At 32.9% G+C, this 21,616-nt stretch overlaps 1 protein-coding gene across 1 annotated transcript; it reads right to left on the bottom strand.

Moving 5' to 3' along the window:
- Nucleotides 1-12,641: 12,641 nt before the first annotated feature.
- Nucleotides 12,642-21,194, bottom strand: LOC148194288 (transcription initiation factor TFIID subunit 13-like). The gene is made up of 7 exons (XM_088096947.1): nucleotides 21,074-21,194; nucleotides 16,598-17,090; nucleotides 14,460-14,669; nucleotides 14,340-14,377; nucleotides 14,129-14,188; nucleotides 13,968-14,042; nucleotides 12,642-12,937 (listed from the first exon to the last, which is right to left on the bottom strand). Exons 3-7 carry the CDS (start codon nucleotides 14,560-14,562, stop codon nucleotides 12,803-12,805), a joined length of 411 nt encoding a protein of 136 aa, XP_087953073.1. The 5' UTR covers nucleotides 14,563-14,669; nucleotides 16,598-17,090; nucleotides 21,074-21,194; the 3' UTR covers nucleotides 12,642-12,802.
- Nucleotides 21,195-21,616: the final 422 nt, after the last annotated feature.

The following is a 21,616-nucleotide window of genomic DNA, read 5'->3' as shown; positions in this document are numbered from 1 at the left end:
CACTACCCAAAACTATCTGACCGGTTTACAAAATAACGACACCGATCGTTCATACATAAACAAAAGGGAAGGTGAGCGGATGTCCACCTTACTATAACTAGACTATTGACCGAACATCCTACTCTTCGGTCTTGACTTCGCTTTCTTCCAAATTTTCTTCTTCCAGCGCCTTTTCCAACAGCTCGACTCCTTCTGCTCACATCCACACGGATGATCATTGCAAAGACAAGGACGGACGTACAAACGAGACAACACAAGGAAAAACACAGGGTAAGCTTATGTAATTTAATTCATGCATAAACATACATTTCAAATAATTCAACACCAGATAAATTTCAACGTACGTATCACACAAGCCTATCACTAGACTGACTGTCCGGACTGTATGAAATCTGCGTAGCTACAAGCGTTCGTGCACCCGAGTGATGTAGTAACTGGAAAACTCTCATCAGCTGCCACCCGAGGTTAGTCCGTTCCGTCCAAAGTACCCCTAAGGACTAGGACCTCCTGTCGTTCCCACACATGACCTACCCTCCTCTACGTGAGGACGAGTACTCACGGAACATCAGGATGAACCGCCAGCATTAGCATGCCCACAGTCATACTTTACCAATTCCAATATTCATCCATGAGTCGTTCCTCCCTGGAACGCTCGTTCAAATCCACATCATTTCATTCACATCACATTCTCTTCCTATTTCATTCCTAATCATTCTCAATTTCATCCTTCATTATCACTTTTCTCAAATTCATCTTTCATTACCAATAAGTAAAATTTCATCTTTGTTCAAAGATTCTAACGGATACTCGATACCGAACGTTCAATCCTCACTCAGAACGAGGACGAACATTTGGAATGAGATAGAGAGGTCTCCAGTTCCAGAATAGAATAAGACTGAGAGAGTTACTTTTTAATTTGAGAAACAAACCGAGTACAATAATATACCATATATGACGAACGTTATTTACCACGTAAATCAGCTAAATGAACTGACTCTCGTGAGTTCAGACCAATACTCAAAGAATAAATTAAGTACGGAGGCTCTACGCCGGATCCAATGGATGTAGACACATCAAGACGTTAAAGAACCATACTTGGAATAATTCAAATGTAGAAACCTAATGCCAGTCAATGACCGAACATGGTAAAAGAGATTCTACTGAAATTGGACGAACGTTGTTTCATCAAGATTGATAAATTAAAAACGAGTATGAGCGCTTGGTATAAGACCGAGCACTACTGAGTACGAGCGCTAGGTGTAAGACCGAGCACTTATTCAGGACGAACGCTTGGTGTAAGACCGAGCACTTATTTGGGACGAGCGCTTGGTGTAAGACCGAGCACATTTAAACTTATAATAAAAGGCTTAATAAATAGTCTAAAATACTATCGAAGCAGTGTTTACGGACAACAAAATATACTGTTACATATAGAACTTTAGTTTATCACAGGATACCCGGATACAACTGTGCTTGGCCGAACGCTCAAGCATAGTATTACCACACGAGGACGTTCGTCCTCAACTAGGATACTCTCCAAATGAAAGGATCACATTTCGACTATGTTTACTGTAAGATCCTTGAAAATATTTGTAAGTTAGATACTAGATAAAAAAAAAAAAAAATAGTGAATAGTAAATTGTGAATAGTAAATAGTAAAAAGTGAATAGTAAAAAAAAAAAATAAAAAAAAATAAAATTATTTTTGGAAAGGATAAGTGTTACACGTAGCTTTGAGATCAGAATTCACCAATTTGCAAATAAAAAATTATTTTTGTAATAGTAAAATGAATAAAAAATGAATAGTACAAATGAATAGTAAAAATGAATAGTACAAATGAATAGTAAAATTTTTTACTATAAATAGCCAAGGGGGGAGGCTGAAAATTTACACCAAAGAACTTAGAAAAATGTTGAGAGAAGAGAGTTGGAAGAATTTCTAACTGCAAAGGGGATATTCTGGAAGTTTTCAGAGAGCGAGGAGATTAAGTCTGTAATAGAGGTAAGGGAAGCCACTCTTATACTTTGCTTTTCTCTAATCCTAAATCTTGAATATGTAGTATTTTGTTGCTGTATGGTCTTGAATTTTGAATGAGAACATTTATTTGTTTCTTTTGTATTTTTGGAAGGACGAGAAGTTGTCTAACCGGCTCTGCCAGATTCAACTTCTTGTTTCCCCAAAACTTTGGTTGTTTCTTATATCTTTATATTGTATTTTTGGAAGGACGAGAAGTTGTCTAACCGGCTCTGCCAGATTCAACTTCTTGTTTCCCCAAAGCTTTTGTTGTTTTTTTTTTTTTTATATCTTTATATTGTATTTTTGGAAGGATGTGAAGTTGTCTAACCGGCTCTGCCAGATTCAACTTCTTGTTTCCCCAGAAATTTTATTGTTTTATCTATTCTTTTTATTTCATCTTTGTGGAAGGATGAGAAGTTGTCTAACCGGCTCTGCCAGATTCAACTTCTTGTTTCCCCTGAATTTTTATATTAATATTATTTTGATGGTAAGGGCAACTAATTATTTTTGTATGAATTTATAAATATACGAATGTTGAACTGGTGTTCTCTTGCGAAACTGTTTTATGACTTTTATTATATTGGGTGTTATAACTGAAACTGTTAAATTATTGTACATGTTCTGATGTGATGAATTTATTGAATGAGTTTGTTGGCTGAAATTGATCTTGTTAGAAGGTCTGGAGTAAGGGTTCTGTAATAGCTTATATATGAGTATTAAATAGATATACAGATACTGTTTGAGGTTGTTGTGAGAGGAAGTAAAAATATTAAAATTAGGCATTTTAGATTTAGAGCATAAGACAACAAGGTAGATAAATTAAATAAATAAATTGATTAATTATTGAGGGCCTCCCTTTGTTGGTAGGATAGAGGAACCTTAAAAACCTGAGTTGGCACATCCCTGATCATAGAGCAGCCCTGGTCTGGTTCAGTCAGTTGTGACTAGTCATATGTGCTGGCGTCGAAGGTGAGTTTGATGCGTTCAGACATCTGGGTCCTCTCCGGTGACCAATTGGGGTAAAGAAAAATCTCTACTAGGATGAAAATAAAATAAAACAAGTTGATTGTAGATGCATAATATTATCATGGTAAAAATTTCATATATATTTTATTTATCATTACATTGAGCCCAGACTTTAATATGTAGTTCCTACGATATGTTGATATATTTTGGTTGATCCATGATCTTTGTTTGGTGAAAATATGTTGAGTTATACTCGTTATGGGCAAAATGAGTTTATAATATGAAGCATGATATATGGCAATATGTTTAATTTATTGATACCAAAACGGGTTATTATGAATTCATGATTAAAGAATGAACATGATTGAGTTAGGTGGATAAGAGGGTATGAATTGTTGGTTTTATGAAATGTTGGAGTGGATATGAGAAATCATTACTTATGAAATGATGTTTACTACCGGGAGTAGTATGTTCGAGTTATACCATGAGAGTTTGGTATGAGCAATGTAACACCTGAGGTTTATGAAAGCAGGCAGAAAGTGGTCTGACCATAAGGCTTTGACATAAACATATGATTCGTAAGTTATATAGAAGCAGGCAGAGAGGGGTCTGACCATAAGGCTTCAGAAAGTAAGACATAGTATATAAGTGAGGCTTAAGGAAGCAGGCAGAGAGCGGTCTGACCATAAGGCTTCATGAGTAAGCATGGTACACTTGTAAGATTTATGGAAATGGAAAAGATGATTTTGATAATGATGAATTAATGACATCGGAATAATGATATTTTATCAATTGCAGAAATACATGATTATAATATTTTTATTACAAGTTTAATGATTTTATGATATGGTTGGCTTACCCTTATTTGTTTGTACTATGATCATATAACTCATGTTATATGTGATTAGATAATGTTGCAGATGCGGTTGAAAAAGCTTAGAGATGAGAGAGATGCGGGGAAAAACTTTCAGGGATTTTTGTAAAAAGAATAAATTTGTATTGGGAAGATTATGTTGTGTAAAACTTATAAGTTGAAATTTCAATGGTGAAGACTATATTGTTTAAAGTTTGTAAGTTTGGTACTGTACTTTGGAGTAATTGAAATAAAGTTTGATTGTTTATATGAGATATCAAATTAATTTAGTCTCTACTATTAGTAATACCCTTTAAAATATTAGGGTGTTACATTTTGGTATCAGAGCAATGGTTTTCGAAAATATTTTGGGACTCTGGGGAGTGAAATTATTATTCTTAGTAAAATATCAATTGAGTTGATTCTTGTTTTATTGGAAACTAGACTCAAAGAGCTTCAATTTGACTACTCATACGCATATTTTGGACTTGGGGAAGGAGTCTAACTGAGCTGGGGAAAACGTGACAGTTTTACTGTCCAGGGGCTAGCGTCCAACCTTAATTTTAGGTGTATTTTTACAAGTTGCAACTTTTTGGAGTGAGTAGGTTGTGTTCTGCACTGGGAGAACATTTTGAGACCCTTTGGAGACTTTCCTTCCATGTTTTAGGGCTGGAAAATGGTTTAGGATGGTCCATTGGTTGTTTATTATTGTTAAGTGCCAAGTGCATGGGTCCTTAGTTGTCTAAGGCATCTTCTTTTAATTCCAAATCAGATTTGGAGTTTTGGAGGAGAGTAGAGAGGTCCTTGGTGGGAGGTGAACGAAATCCTAAGTGTCCTAAGTGTGGAGGCTGACTTGGTCTAGCAAGGAGGAGAGGAGTTGCTCTTTTTGAAGAAGAGTTTAAGGTGTTTTAGTCTTCATGAGGTAAGGGGAGCTAACTCAACTTAATTTCTAGAATTTTGTAGTTAGAAATATGGTTCCAATTGCTTGACTTTGATGAAGGGGAGCTAATCCTTTCTTGTTATGATCATGAATAAGAATATGAATATGTTAAAAATTTGGTAATGGTAGTTATCTATTGATTTGTGTAAAATTTGGTTTTCATGATTATAATTTCTTATTTTCGAGTTACTGTGGTGATAAATTTCTATTAATTGTTTTCACCGTTGGATTTAGCTAAAATTTTAATATGTGAATCCTAAGACATATTACTAAACTTTGACTATTCGGATTTGAAAATAGAAGTCTGTACTTGGAGAAATAAATCCTATAAGTTTGAGTAAATTAGTTACCCCTGTAATTACTAAGTTGTCTCAGTAAAATATAGAATTCTGACCTATTTGACCGTTAGATCAACCTCAAAATTTGATATAGAATCCCTAAGACATATTAATACACTGTGACCGATCGGATTTGAAATTGAAGGTCTATGCTTAGAGAAAGAAATTTCGAAAGTTTGAAATATTTGATGAACAATGTGATTCTGTTCTTAAGTTATAATGGTAACAATTTCATATATATTCCATTTACCGTTAGATTGAGCCCAAACTTTAGTATGGAGTTCATAAGACATATTAGGTGATCTTGACCGTTCAGATTTGGAATTAGATGTCTGTGCTTAGAGGAATTCATTCCGTATTTTGAGTTTAACCGAGAATCACTTAAATTTCTGTCTCTGAGTTACCTCGGTAAAACCTTCATATCTACTTAGTTAACCGTTAGATTAACCTGAAACTTTAGTATGAGGTTTCTAACAGATAGGAACATACTTCGACCGTTCGGATTTTAGATCGGAGGTACCGATTTAGAGATATTAATTTTGTAACTTCTCAGGGATCTCAATATTGCTTAATTTATGTTTTTGGATCATTTATAAAAAAATTGATGATTTCCGCCTCATTAACTGTTGGATTGGACTGAAAAGCTTACCATATGATCTAAACATGTTGTTGATTATTTTGATTGGTTCAGATCGTCGATAAATAATATGTTGAAAAAGGTAATTTGGTTAATTTGTGCTACTTTGGTAAGTAGGCATAATTGAAACTGAGATATGTTGATTGGTTATTATGTGCTTGTTGAGCATGATTGGTTTGGTATTAGTGGTTGAGATGACATGTGATTGGTTATGAATGATATGTTAGGAAAATGTAATTTTGTTAATTTATGCTACATTGGTAAGTAGACAGAAGGGAATTGAGAAAAGTTCACCGGTTCTCTTATGTTTGTTGAATATGATTAGTTTTGGATGGGTTGTGGTTGATTATGAATAATTTGTTGAAATAATGTAAATGATGTTGGTTTGCGCTACCTTGGTAAGTAGGCGAGTAGATGTTGGGTCTGCGTTACTTTGGTAAGTAAGCAGGGTGATTTGCGCTACTTTGATAAGTAGGCAGGATGAGATGATGAATGAAGAGATAAAGAGAATGATATAAATCGGGCTACTTTGATAAGTAGGCAGATTAACTATGTGAGTATTGTCTTGCTGCGCTACTTTGGTAAGTAGGCAGAAGATCTTGTTTTATGCTACTTTGGTAAGTAGGCGAATTAATTATACCGTACTGCTTTGGTAAGTAGACAATAATGTCTTGCTGTGCTGCTTTGATAAGTAGACAATATTGTCTTGCGGTGCTACTTTGATAAGTAGAGAGAATAACTTGGTTTGTACTACTTTGGTAAGTAGGTCGGATGAGGTGAAGTTGTAACACTTTGATAAGTGGAATAGTAAAATTGTTGAGCAATGATATTGTGATAATATGTTGAGTGGGTGTGCTTAACTGTATTGAATACTGTGGATGTATTATTAACGGATTGTGAATGGATTGTATGCTTGTTTCAGTTAGCTCACCCTATTGTTTGTGTTTGTGTATGTGAATGCAATGATCGTATAATGTGTCATATTATACGGGAGCATAAACTATTTCAGATGAATTAGCATATGGTTCTAGACTTGCTTAGAATATGAGAGATCTGTGAAAAAAAAAAAAAAAAAAGAGACATGGGGGATTTCTAAATAAATATATTTTGAAATTTCAAACTGTGTGGAATTTTAAATTTAAGAAGTTTATGAACTGTGTGAAATTTTATTTTAGAAGACTTGTGTTGTAATACAACACTTAATATTTTGTTGGTGTTGAAAATTGTTAAAGAAAAGTAATATATGCATTTTTGTGGAAAAATAAATTGTAACGCCTAAATCGGGGTGTTACACTATTGGGTATCAGAGCAATGGTTTTCGAAAATTCATATCTCTTTTGTAAGTAATCTTTTGGTAAATAGTCTTTGTTTAAATAAATAATTTTCGAGGACGAAAATAATTGTTGTTGGGGAGATTGTAAGATCCTTGAAAATATTTGTAAGTTAGATACTAGATAAAAAATAAAAAAATAAAAAAAAAATAAAATTATTTTTGGAAAGGATAAGTGTTACACGTAGCTTTGAGATCAGAATTCACCAATTTGCAAATAAAAAATTATTTTTGTAGTAGTAAAATGAATAAAAAATGAATAGTACAAATGAATAGTAAAAATGAATAGTACAAATGAATAGTAAAATTTTTTACTATAAATAGCCAAGGGGGGAGGCTGAAAATTTACACCAAAGAACTTAGAAAAATGTTGAGAGAAGAGAGTTGGAAGAATTTCTAACTGCAAAGGGGATATTCTGGAAGTTTTCAGAGAGCGAGGAGATTAAGTCTGTAATAGAGGTAAGGGAAGCCACTCTTATACTTTGCTTTTCTCTAATCCTAAATCTTGAATATGTAGTATTTTGTTGCTGTATGGTCTTGAATTTTGAATGAGAACATTTATTTGTTTCTTTTGTATTTTTGGAAGGACGAGAAGTTGTCTAACCGGCTCTGCCAGATTCAACTTCTTGTTTCCCCAAAACTTTGGTTGTTTCTTATATCTTTATATTGTATTTTTGGAAGGACGAGAAGTTGTCTAACCGGCTCTGCCAGATTCAACTTCTTGTTTCCCCAAAGCTTTTGTTGTTTTTTTTTTTTTTATATCTTTATATTGTATTTTTGGAAGGATGTGAAGTTGTCTAACCGGCTCTGCCAGATTCAACTTCTTGTTTCCCCAGAAATTTTATTGTTTTATCTATTCTTTTTATTTCATCTTTGTGGAAGGATGAGAAGTTGTCTAACCGGCTCTGCCAGATTCAACTTCTTGTTTCCCCTGAATTTTTATATTAATATTATTTTGATGGTAAGGGCAACTAATTATTTTTGTATGAATTTATAAATATACGAATGTTGAACTGGTGTTCTCTTGCGAAACTGTTTTATGACTTTTATTATATTGGGTGTTATAACTGAAACTGTTAAATTATTGTACATGTTCTGATGTGATGAATTTATTGAATGAGTTTGTTGGCTGAAATTGATCTTGTTAGAAGGTCTGGAGTAAGGGTTCTGTAATAGCTTATATATGAGTATTAAATAGATATACAGATACTGTTTGAGGTTGTTGTGAGAGGAAGTAAAAATATTAAAATTAGGCATTTTAGATTTAGAGCATAAGACAACAAGGTAGATAAATTAAATAAATAAATTGATTAATTATTGAGGGCCTCCCTTTGTTGGTAGGATAGAGGAACCTTAAAAACCTGAGTTGGCACATCCCTGATCATAGAGCAGCCCTGGTCTGGTTCAGTCAGTTGTGACTAGTCATATGTGCTGGCGTCGAAGGTGAGTTTGATGCGTTCAGACATCTGGGTCCTCTCCGGTGACCAATTGGGGTAAAGAAAAATCTCTACTAGGATGAAAATAAAATAAAACAAGTTGATTGTAGATGCATAATATTATCATGGTAAAAATTTCATATATATTTTATTTATCATTACATTGAGCCCAGACTTTAATATGTAGTTCCTACGATATGTTGATATATTTTGGTTGATCCATGATCTTTGTTTGGTGAAAATATGTTGAGTTATACTCGTTATGGGCAAAATGAGTTTATAATATGAAGCATGATATATGGCAATATGTTTAATTTATTGATACCAAAACGGGTTATTATGAATTCATGATTAAAGAATGAACATGATTGAGTTAGGTGGATAAGAGGGTATGAATTGTTGGTTTTATGAAATGTTGGAGTGGATATGAGAAATCATTACTTATGAAATGATGTTTACTACCGGGAGTAGTATGTTCGAGTTATACCATGAGAGTTTGGTATGAGCAATGTAACACCTGAGGTTTATGAAAGCAGGCAGAAAGTGGTCTGACCATAAGGCTTTGACATAAACATATGATTCGTAAGTTATATAGAAGCAGGCAGAGAGGGGTCTGACCATAAGGCTTCAGAAAGTAAGACATAGTATATAAGTGAGGCTTAAGGAAGCAGGCAGAGAGCGGTCTGACCATAAGGCTTCATGAGTAAGCATGGTACACTTGTAAGATTTATGGAAATGGAAAAGATGATTTTGATAATGATGAATTAATGACATCGGAATAATGATATTTTATCAATTGCAGAAATACATGATTATAATATTTTTATTACAAGTTTAATGATTTTATGATATGGTTGGCTTACCCTTATTTGTTTGTACTATGATCATATAACTCATGTTATATGTGATTAGATAATGTTGCAGATGCGGTTGAAAAAGCTTAGAGATGAGAGAGATGCGGGGAAAAACTTTCAGGGATTTTTGTAAAAAGAATAAATTTGTATTGGGAAGATTATGTTGTGTAAAACTTATAAGTTGAAATTTCAATGGTGAAGACTATATTGTTTAAAGTTTGTAAGTTTGGTACTGTACTTTGGAGTAATTGAAATAAAGTTTGATTGTTTATATGAGATATCAAATTAATTTAGTCTCTACTATTAGTAATACCCTTTAAAATATTAGGGTGTTACATTTACTAGGAAAACCGAACGGTCAAAGACCGTTCAGTAACGCTCTTACGTTATCATAGGGAAAGTTCATATTCAAATTCATTTGCATTCCAATTCATTTCTCAATATACAACTTCATAATTCCATACGTCCATATTATAGTACATTTCTTATTCCTCATACAATCCATATCATGTAAGTTTCATATATTTCATACATTATACATAACTCAGCCATATTTCATTTTCACTCATTAAATCAACGAACGTTCATTCAATCCAATCATATCAACCATCATGCATCAAAATCATTCAGTCAAATAACGAACGTTCATACAATACCACAACATACAAATTAAATTAAATAAGCTTCCCTTACCTGGATACGTGATTGAACTGCCTAAGAGTAGGTTTTTGGTTCGCCCGACTACAGCTTTCTACCCTCAATGATCACTTAACTCTTCCAACTTAAACTGAACAACATCAGAATCACAAATAACTTAGACTACGCCCCTGCATGCAACCAGAACTTGGTTTGCATGTAACAAAAGATGAACGACTAAGGACAGATACGCTTACCCGCTTAAACTTGAAACTCGTTCGGTTCAAGATGAAGCTTAGGACGTCGGGAACGCTCCTACGGTGCCTGAACGTTGATCGGAGCAGAGAAAAGATGAGTTAACTTAGAGATAAGGGAGGGTTTTCTAGAGAGAAGAAGGAGAAATGGAAGATCAGAGTTTGGAAAGGAGAAGGTGCATGCAGAAGAGAGTGGGTACGAGTTTTCAGAAAATCACTTTTGTTTTCCCCCGTCCAAACGGACGTCCGCTCTCCTGCTGACACCTGCCTTCCACTATATGATTTTCGAAACTTCGCTGGTTGACACCTGACGTCCGCTCAGAGGGGTTTTGGGTGCATTTTTAATGAGATTAGACATGTGGGGTTTGGGTGGGTTTTTCCGAGGTCTGACACAATACATATTTATTAACAAATTGTTTTCACTTTTAGTTTTATCTTTTTATGATTTCTAATTATTTATTCATTTAATGAAATAAAATTTAAAGAAATACATTTTACTTTTTTCTTAAAATCATGTTATTTAAAATATAATATATATTTATTAACAATACAAATTGTTTATATTATTGTCTAAAGAATTATTTTATTAATCAATTGTTTATAGTATTTTTTTATTTTAAATTTTTTATATGATTTCTAGTTACTTAATAATTTAATAAATTATTAAATAATAATTTTATTTTCAAATTATCAATATTTTTATACTATTTTTTTTATTTTTAATTGTATCCTTTTATAATTTCAAATTACATGTAATAAAATTAAACTAAGAAAAAAAAATTCTTATATCTATTAAAATAATATTATTTAAAAAATTAACACATACTAATTATTTATAGAAATTATTTATATTGTCATAAAAAATTGTTATGTAATAATTCTTTTTTACAAAATATTATCAATAAAAAATTATGTTTATCATTTTTATATTAAATTACGATATTGTTAAATATTCTTCATACATTTGTAAAAATTAAACTAATATCAATTAATAAAAGATTACCATGAATTATATATATATATATATATATATATATATATATATATATATATATATATATATATATATATATATATATATATATATATATAATTTCGTATAAAATTTTAAATAATTATATTTATGATAAAATAAATTAAAATATTATACTTAATAATTTTTAAAATAAACATTTATGTAAAAAAACCATACTTCTTAATATTATAATTTTTTTTATATTTATAACTTTAAATTATTAGAACATACATTTTATTAAGATCGAATAAAAATATAAAAGTTAAAAAATTAGTTATCTTAAAATATATTTCTAATTTATTTATATTATTATTAAATGAATTTAAAAACAAATATTATAAGTATATTGATTCAACGAATCTAATAATAAATATTAGAAATATAACAAAAAGTATTATATAAAATAATTTATATTTAAATTATTAAATATTTTATATTATTTTTTTACTTTTAATTCTTCTCTTTTATGTTTTTTAACTTACATTTTCCACTTTTAATTATTTATTATTTAGTAAAATAAAATTTAAACAAAATATACTTTTTTTTATTTTTTTAAAATAATATCATTTAAGAAACAACATATATTTATTGATAATAAAAATTGTTTATACTGTCATATAAAAATATTCATGTAATAATTTAATTTTACAAAAAAATTATCAAGAAAAAGGATATTTGGGTTTTAAGGTTTTCAATATGTACGTAAAAATTGTATGTTCTAGCAAATTTGTAGCTATTTTGCTACGAATCAACTACATTTCTTATTTACTGATAGTTTTATTAAAAATGATTTTTTAACATATTACATAATATTAATCTATGTTTTGTTAATAATAACTTTAACAACTAAATTTTAATATAAATATAAATTTTATTCCAATTAAAAAAAATCAAATGTATAAACAATATTAAATAATATATTCATTTTAAATATTTTTTTTTTTGATAAAAAATTTATACTTAATCTTATAAAAAATAATTAACAAAATGTTAATTAACAATATAAAATAAAATAATGTTAAAAATCACTTTTAATAAAAATATTTACATTTCTACAAATAATAAGTTATCTTAATTTAGAAAAATAATAATAATCCGCTTTAAAAAAACATTGAGACTAAATTAAATAAAACAAATCAACATAATAACACTACTTCATCACATATCATGCTAAAAACCCGTGACAAGTATTTTTATAAAAAAAGAAAAAGATTAAAAAAACTAAAAAAGATTAAAAATTGAAAATAAAAATTTAAAAAACAAATGCTATTAGTAATTTGTTTTCAAAAATGACCTTCTTAGCCTTTCCCAAATTAGACACAATTAAAACTTTTTTAATAATAGGGATCAACTTGACACACGTAGAGACCATATGAATAATTAAGTCAATATTATGCAGATTAAATTTAATTTGTGCAAGAAGATATTCGATCATGGGTTAGGAGGCATTAATTTAAAATCTACATCATCAGAAAAACTAAACATATTACAACCAACATTAGTGCATTTTTCAGTAATATCCGTTACTCATCCTTCCACTGCCTCGTCCACCTCAAAAACTTTCCTCAGTTTCTCTTCGTCTGATTCAAAAACCTTTCTTGCTTGTTTCAGTTCTTCATTCATAGACAGTAGTTCTGTACAGCGGTTAAGTTTCGGCAAATCCTGCAGTATATAGTTATGGATATTAGACAAACAATAAATATGATAGTAGTGTGATCTCTGGCGTTTATAATGTACATCATATTAACTTATGACAGCCTAAAGCCATGTTAGCTATAATCTACTCTACGAGGGCAGAAACTTTTAGGCTTTTCTTTGTTTGAACTGCGTTCTTGGCTGTATAAGACAATTTCAAATTTCTTAACTACTATCTCCGAAATGAGGTCATCCAGAAGGTTGAGGTCATTTTTTCCTTCACTTGTTAACAAATAATTAGGAGGTAGGTAGTCTTCACCAGTTTTTTATAATATCACGCTGCTTTTGCTCGACTTAATGAAAAGTGAGGTAACGTTCATGCAGGAAGCGTTTCTGCCAGTGCATGTTTAAGCCTTTGAGGAACCACAATTAGCCTCTGCTAATGTCAGTAGGGTGCTACTTCTACAATGTATGGTACTAACTGACTCTGTTAACTAAGCTTAAAATGACACATGTAGGTCTAATGCCAATTATTAATTGGTCCCATCGCCACAAAACCAAGTCTATAATTACATTCATCAGTGGCTCTCTGCAGACTCGTATTTATAAGTTGATCACTAGTCTAAAATGTTGGGAGTTGGTTGTATATAGACATCAAAATGTCAGACTCCTTAGCTCTACAGGTTAATAAAATGCTAATAGTGGTAATGTTAATTGTTCACATGCTGATAAAGGTAGATTGGAAAGTATGATTGCTAGATAGCTATTGTATTGTGAAATTCTGATTCTCAATAAATTAAGAAATAAACACTTATAAAAAGACGGATAAATTAAGGAGGGTGTTCTAATACATTCAAGTGTTGTAGAGAATTTTTCCGTTAGTTTAAGCAGGATTCCTGTTTAATTCATTTGTTGAGTTTTGTGTTTCTCTTTGAATACATAAGATTTTAACATAAATATATGCCTCTAGAAGAATGATAGTTATATTAGAATTCAAGTTTCCCAGTAACATTAAATCTTTCATAATAATTATTTGCCATATTTTAACAAAGAGTACCTTGCGAATCAAATAGAGAAAATCCTCAACTGATAGCTTCCCCCTTTGAGATCCGATATCTTGGGCTTTATGAACCTTGGCAGACAAATTAAGTATAAGGACAACCATGTTTACTAGATCACTCAGACGGAATTGAACAATTCAAAAGTTAAGAGTATTACCAGTTCTGTGACATATTCCACAACAATGTCCTCCATAAGAGCCACACTTTCAGGAAGCGGCTAATTGAAACAGCAAAAAAAATTATAGACATAATTCTTTAAATTATAAGAAAAAAATATAGTTAACGTTACATAACAAAGACAGTACAATGCAAATTATGTGTGCGTGGGCACATGAGCCGAAGGATAAGGGTTAACGCTTAACACTCACATTAGGATCATCTCCAAAGCCATACATCATGTGCTGCACTAATGTATCCAAAAAGAGAATATTATTACGAATGAGAGGAAACTAGACTAAAATGTTAAAAACTTAGAACAAAATTCTCACATTCTTTTTGGAAAACTCCTCTTTTGCGCTTGGATGAAGTTTCTGATGGTTGTGAGGAAGCTGCTCTTGGTTTTGATGAGGTTCCAGCAGCAGAGCTGCTCATTGCTATAGGTCAATGCTTATACTGTTATCTTCAGGGTATCTGGAGTTAATGAATAGGAGAGGTTGAAGATACTTTTGGATCTTTCAATGCAGTTTGTAGGTTCTATCCTGCAAACAGAATACCAGAGAATAAAAAACACAAATAATGAGAGGAATCAAATTAAGGAAAGAATGAGAGACATTGGTCTTAGCAACTGCACACCCCTCAAATGAACTTCCAACTGTCCCAGGCTAACCCCCACCCAACCTACCCCACTCCGTGTAACATCCCAATCTTCTGGGTGTCACTAAACCGCATCAAAGTTTGAAAGGCAAATGAAAAAAAACACACTTTTGTTCAAATGAACTTCCAACTGTCCCAGGCTAACCCCCACCCAACCTACCCCACTCCGTGTAACATCCCAATCTTCTGGGTGTCACTAAACCGCATCAAAGTTTGAAAGGCAAATGAAAAAAAACACACTTTTGTTCTCCTCCGAATTCGAAGTCACACCCTTCAGTAACATACACAAAGCAAAGCACACAGGCCACTAGACCAATCTCTTTTCTTGATATTATATCCATTTTATTTCTATTTAGACCATCTTATTTGGCACATTCCCATTTTAACTTAATAATTTCTTATTTTATTTTATTATTATTATTTATTTATTTATAAATTTATTTATTTATTTATTTTATTTTTTTATGATACCTAGGCATATTAAAACCTCAGGGTCTTACACTTAACGCAGCTACAACAGCCCAAGGACACTGCCTACATTGAACCCAATCTGTGCTAAACCAACTAGATTCAAAAATCTGCATAGTTAACTACGGAACATATACAACATTGTCCTAGAATGTAACCCTATTATTGGTCCATTTTCTGGTGCTTAATCTGGTCAGCTTGAAACAGAGAAAAACAGCCATTGGATATTTGCCTATTTGAACCGTAAAAGTGCTAATCTGTACATTTCCAACTGCAAAGTTCACCTCTGTAAAAATACTATATTGGGTCTTTTTCTTTTCTTTTCTTTTTCCAAGGTCAAACTGCATAGGGTGGTGAGCTGCAAATATAAGCCTAAAAGCCTACTATGTTGGTTCACTACCATGTCATACTAGACAGAGTTGAACGCTGCAGTATCAGTTCTAGAAGCTCACTACATTGTGCCACTTTAATACCAATGTGAGCGAGGTTGCAAGCTGTAGAAAACCAGCAGGACACACCTAAATGTTGGACCATCTTGGACTACCCTGTGAAGCTAAACTAGGCACTTAGTTCTGCAACAAAGAACCTTGAACATGACAATTTACTGGAGTTATCTTGGACAAATAACAATGCCAAAGAGCCACTCAAATCCTGTTGCAATGGACTCAATTGATACAATTCAGACATAGTCTACCCCTGCACCAAATTCATCTCCAAACTCAGGAAGACATCTCGGTATGTCGGTATGTCATGCTCATTATGGATTCATGTAATTCCCTAAGGAATTTCAACTATGTGGACATAGTCTAAATCAGATTTTTTTTAAGAATTTACAAAAGCTAAAAACAATATTTTTTTTAATCGTTGAACTCAACTCTGACTCGAGAAGACATCTCGGTCATGCACGCCCACCTTGGGGTCGATTAATTCCAAAAATGAATTACAGTGTGCAGAGCTACGAGTTCAACTCATTTTCAAACCAACACACATAAGAAATGCTCGCACGTCATCGATCAAGAACACAAAATTAAAGGAAAAAAATCAAGATAACAGAGTCACCAAACATACAACACATAACATCAAGAACAATAGTATTATTAACGAGAAACAAGAATTACAAGAACAATTACTGAACAGAAACGAGCAAGAATACGAGAACTCAAATCGTCTGAAAATGCACTAGAACCCTAAGCTCTCACGTTTGCTCTATTTACTCCTAAAAATGTAAAAATGAGAAAATTTGTGTCTAGTGTCCGTGTAAAGTCTCTTATTTACATGGTAAAAACCCTTTTTATAGAGTGGAAAACAAAGAAAATGAAAGAGTAAAAAGGAAAGAAGAACTTGCTCGTGACGCGTTGTGCTTCCCAATCAGACGGCTACCGTTTATATGCTTCCTTGCTTTACTCTGACCGTCGATCCTATCCAAGTGGCAGCTCCGGTCAGCTCTTCTTCTCCACTGGTCAGTGACGTTTGGAGCACTAGGCAAGTGCTGGAGCTCCTCTTCCTCTCTTTGCCCTAGCTCGAGTATTTTGCAATTGAAAATGAGAGTAGGAGACCCCTAAGGCAACTGCTGTCAAGACGCACCAAAATGACGTCGTTCCACTTAATTTCATTCCAAACCACTTTCAGACCTCAAAACGGCAGCGTCCCAGTAGAACCTAATATTCAGCCAGTGGCCCAAACTTCAATCTGCAGTAGCGACCCAGTTCTTAAATCAGCATCAGCTCCAAATGGCAGCAATGCACAGCAGCGGCCCATTCTTCTTCAATCAACATCAGCCCGTGCTTGCTGCAGCAGCAGCGTTCCAGGGGTCTAGTGCGATCTCAGTGGCCCAATTTCTGAAATCAGCCCAATTATTAAGGGCCCATTCTCCACCAAAAAAATCAATCCAAAATTATAGAAAAAAAAAGGAAAATTAACAACTACAAGAAAAGGATTTTTATCAAAAAGATTTTCCAAAAAAATATTAATAACCTAATTATTTACAAACACTAAAAATTATATCTAAAAACCTATTTTTAACTAAAATTATGCAAAACTAAAGAATTTAAAAAAAAACCTAAACCTAATCTAATTCTACAAAATTAAAGACAAGAATACAGGGAGTTATCGTTGTGTCTTAATGCAATAAGGTTAATCAGGCATTTAATTTTGTGCAGTCAAATGTGGAAAATGGTGTTGGCGCTTGTCAGGATTGTAATACTATAAAACTTCCAAGACTAATATCTTACCTTAATGATTGGATCGTGACATTGTTGTTTCCTCTTAATGGGAAGAAAAACTAGGGCGATAGGAAGACACCACAGCTCGTGGGGATTGAGACATATATGGATATTTGTTGTTGGGAGATATTCAAGTTATGCTTGCAGGAGTCTTTGAAGTTTCACGGCTCTTGGTGTATGCCCCGGAACCTCCTACAAATTGTTCAGTTTGTTGCCAGAGATTTACTGTCACTGCTAGAAGACACCTGTATTAGTTTAGGAGAAGTTATTATATCCGAAGAAAGGTTTAAACTGTATGGTACCGCTATTGATTGTGTTTCGTTGGTATTCTTGTCGCATGGTGGGTTGTCAAATAAAAACTTGGACTTGTGGGTTGAGACAGCCAAGGTGTTGCTTGATCTTGTGCTAAAAACTTATAACAATAGCCTTGATGACAGCAATGTCGGTGTCCTTGCACAACGCTTTTTGTGGTCAGTGCTTATGCCATTCTCTAAGTTGAGTGTCCAACGAGCTAAGAAAGGATTTCATAATTTTGTGGATAAACTTCTCGAGCCGCAATTGCATTTATCTAGTGAGTTGCATCTTCGGGTTAATAGAAGTAATCCCATTTGGATGTCGGGATTAAAAAAGGCAGTGGAAGAAGTTCTTTCTCATGGCTTTTTTTATCAAGTGCATATTTCTGATTTTTTAAGCCTACATGGTTCACTAATACAACAAGACCGAACGCTTAAGATCGAAGCTTGAGAATACCGGGTCAAGATCGAACGCTAACTATCACTGATACAGCAAGATCGAACGCTTACCAACTAAACCTCAGAATACCCGATCCAGGTCGAACACTAACGATTACTTACAGATATCAAAACCGACCGCTCAAGATTACTATTTGAGGATACTAAATTAAGAACGAACGCTTAATTACTAATACACCAAGACTGAACGCTTAAGATTCAAACCTAGGAATCCAAATTAAGACCGAACGCTCACAATCACTATTACACCAAAACCAAACGCCTAAGATTCAAACCTAAGAATCCAAATTAAGACCGAACGCTTACAATCACTATTACACAAAAACCGAATGCCTAAGATTCAAACCTAAGAATCCAAATTAATACCGAACGGTACAAACTAAACCTGAGAATACCTCATCAAAATCGAACGCCTACAATTAGTAATACAGAATCAAGACCGAAACGTAAAGATCACTCTCGGAGAATACTAATTTAAGGATGAACGCCTACGATCACTATCTCACGAAGACCGAACGCTCAAGTTTGAAACCTAATAATACCAATTTAAGAACGAACGCTTAAGATCACCATCTGAGACTACCAAATTAAAACCGAACTCTACAATCACTATTACACCAAAACCGAACGTTTAAGATTCAAACCTAAGAATATCAGATTAATACCGAACGCTCATGATTGAGACCTAAGAATACCACATGAAGACCGAACGCTCAGGATTAAAACCTCAAAATACCAATTTAAGAACGAACACTCAAGATTGAAACCTAAAAATACCAAAATGAGAACGAACGCTCACAATCACTAATCTACCAAGACCGAACGCTCGAGATTGCTTCATGAGAATACTAAAGGACGAACGCCTAAAATCACTAATTCACTGAGTTGAGTACTTTTGGACGAACGTCTAATATATTACTAACTTTTGTCCAAGGACGAACGCTAACGCTCGTTACCTTAGAACACAAAACCAAACGCTCAATTTGGCCGACCACAAATTGGTCGAGCACTGTTTGGACCAACGTGCGTTTCTGCAGAATTCTGCAGAATCGCACCAGATTTTTTTCAGAAACCCAGAAAACCCCATTTTCATCCCCTTCTTCCCAGATTTGCATCAAACACAGTATATTTCAACAATCAAACAAATAGATCTAGCTCCCCTTACCTCTTTCTCCAGCAAAGGTTGGTTGGTTCCTTAAGATTTTCAGCCCTTACGTTGTTGATCTAAGTCTTCTTCTTCCTTAGTTTCTCAACTTCTCCGGCAACACTCCAATTTCAGATATCCCTCCCGTTCATTCTTTCAGTTCTGGCTATTTTTTTTTTCTTTTCTTTTCCTAATGAAATCCTACGATTTATTAGAAAACAGACGGTCCCTCCATTTCCAGATAGGAATCATGTTGGTCACTAGAAAAAGGATAATATTGGTTCTTAAGGTCAAAATTTCGTTCAATGTTTCCCACAGAGTCGTTTCATGATGAAAGTTTTGTCTTATTGTGTGCACTTAAGAAGATATTGTGCTATGTTTACACAAAAAATGACCCCATGGTAAAGAAAATAGACCATAACCGTGAAGAGTGGAGAAAGCAACAACAATAAAAAAAATATAATCAGATGAAGTGGGGGAAAAGATTGGTCATGGTTGAAGGAGAAAAGATTCATGCTACTCAATATGGCCCTTAGTATGCACGAAGATAAATTCTTCACGTGGCCAGTGTATATACATCATAGTTCAAGCTTTTTGAACAAAAAAAATAAATGAAGAATTAATTATAATGATAAAAGACAAACAAACAAAATAAAGAAAATTATGAAACTTTGGAAAGAAGAAAAATGTTAACGGTTTTGCAGAGAAGTCAAGATGGAATTGTAAGAGTTCTAAGTAAAAATACTCAATTAATAATACACAAAGAAATTATCATACATTTTGGTGACACATAACAAGTGATAAAAATTCAAAGTGATTGAAAGTCACTTGTTCAAGAAAGCACAGAAACAATTTACTCATAACTAAAGATCAAGTTTTACAGAGTCCTGAAGCCATTTAATTCAATAACCATGATAATTTACCAAAGTAAGTAATATAATAGAATTACATCTTAAACACTTAAATACACAATTACCATCACACAAAAAATAAGAAATTCTTACTAACTAAATATTAATTGCAAAATAAATTATCTTATAGTATTAATTTATTTTTGGGTCTTACACCACCAGCATCTATAAACCATTGCCTCTTGTCCAGTTAAATGATCCAAGATCCAAGATCCAAGGTAACCTAACTATCTCCTATTTGGCTTATAATCCCCCCCTTATTACGTGCAAGACTACTAATCTGCCTACTGGTTTTGTCACAAGCTCAGTACACCTATTTCCTTTAGCGATTCTGCAGTAAAACAACAGGGAATTCTCGTTCCCGAACCATAAAACCTCTCTCCCCTTACCATACCTCTCCAAACCAGATTAATCTAGGTTTCCTGTTACCAAATCTGCACTAAGTCAGCCACGACCACCCACTCTGACTCGGAAAGAATCAAATGGCACCAAGTTACTGTAACCTCCCAATTAATTAGGGGATCCTAATATATTATGCTAGCTGCAAAGTTGCTTACCGGAGGAGGTGATAAGGAACCCAAATTACGTAATGCACCAGGAAAAACTCCAAATCAGACCAATTTTCACAACATCACATACAGATATAACCAAACATAACCCCAAAATCTTATTCTAATCAAAGTACACGTCAAATTGCATTCATCATACAGTTATTAGAAAGAATCACTCACCCATTCTATAATCATAACACCAAATTTCACAGAATCGAAGGTAATGTTTAGCCCCTCATACCTTGGGTTCCTCTCAATTTCTTTTCCTTGCACCACCAGAATTCTCCTATAACCTTGAAAATTTCCAGCAACTTGTTCACCTGTTCTCACAAACACTCTCTCGACCAAGTGGTTCTAGGCACTCTAATTCCTGCAGATTAAAACTCCCGTGCCTCCTTATCTTATACTTCTGTATATTTTTATTGTTAATGAAATAAAATATTCAGTAAATTATCCGTATCAAACGAGAAAGCCATAAAAGTATATTAAATTAAAATTATGACATGATAAAAGATATAATTAAAACGAGCTTCTAATATATTGATAACCATGAATATTATTTGTATCTATATATAAATATAAAAAGAAGATTCCTTTTTGTATCTATATTTATCTTCCAATTTTATCTTTTAAATTAAAATGATTTTAAATTAAAATAAATATTTTATCAATTTTATCTTATAAGTGACAGTTTTTTTTTTAATTTAACTGTTTTTAAATTATAATTTTTAAAACTTAACCATTTTTATAAGGCTTGTAAAATTAATAAAGGGTCTTCGGGCCT

The sequence above is a fragment of the Vigna umbellata genome, chromosome 8 (genome assembly GCF_029865625.1).
Source record: "Vigna umbellata cultivar VRB3 chromosome 8, Vumbellata_1.0, whole genome shotgun sequence".
Lineage (NCBI taxonomy): Eukaryota > Viridiplantae > Streptophyta > Magnoliopsida > Fabales > Fabaceae > Vigna > Vigna umbellata.
The sequence above is the reverse complement of the archived record's forward strand: the minus strand, read 5'-3'. Positions and strand labels throughout refer to the sequence as shown.

Excerpts from the sequence above, each read along its gene's own strand:
- LOC148194288 (XM_088096947.1), bottom strand. The coding sequence starts at position 14,562 with ATGAGCAGCTCTGCTGCTGGAACCTCATCAAAACCAAGAGCAGCTTCC. Across the intron at positions 14,378-14,459 it reads AGGAGTTTTCCAAAAAGAAT|TGCAGCACATGATGTATGGC; the intron begins GTGAGAATTTTG and ends TGGATACATTAG. Across the intron at positions 12,938-13,967 it reads TTCTCTATTTGATTCGCAAG|GATTTGCCGAAACTTAACCG; the intron begins GTACTCTTTGTT and ends TATATACTGCAG.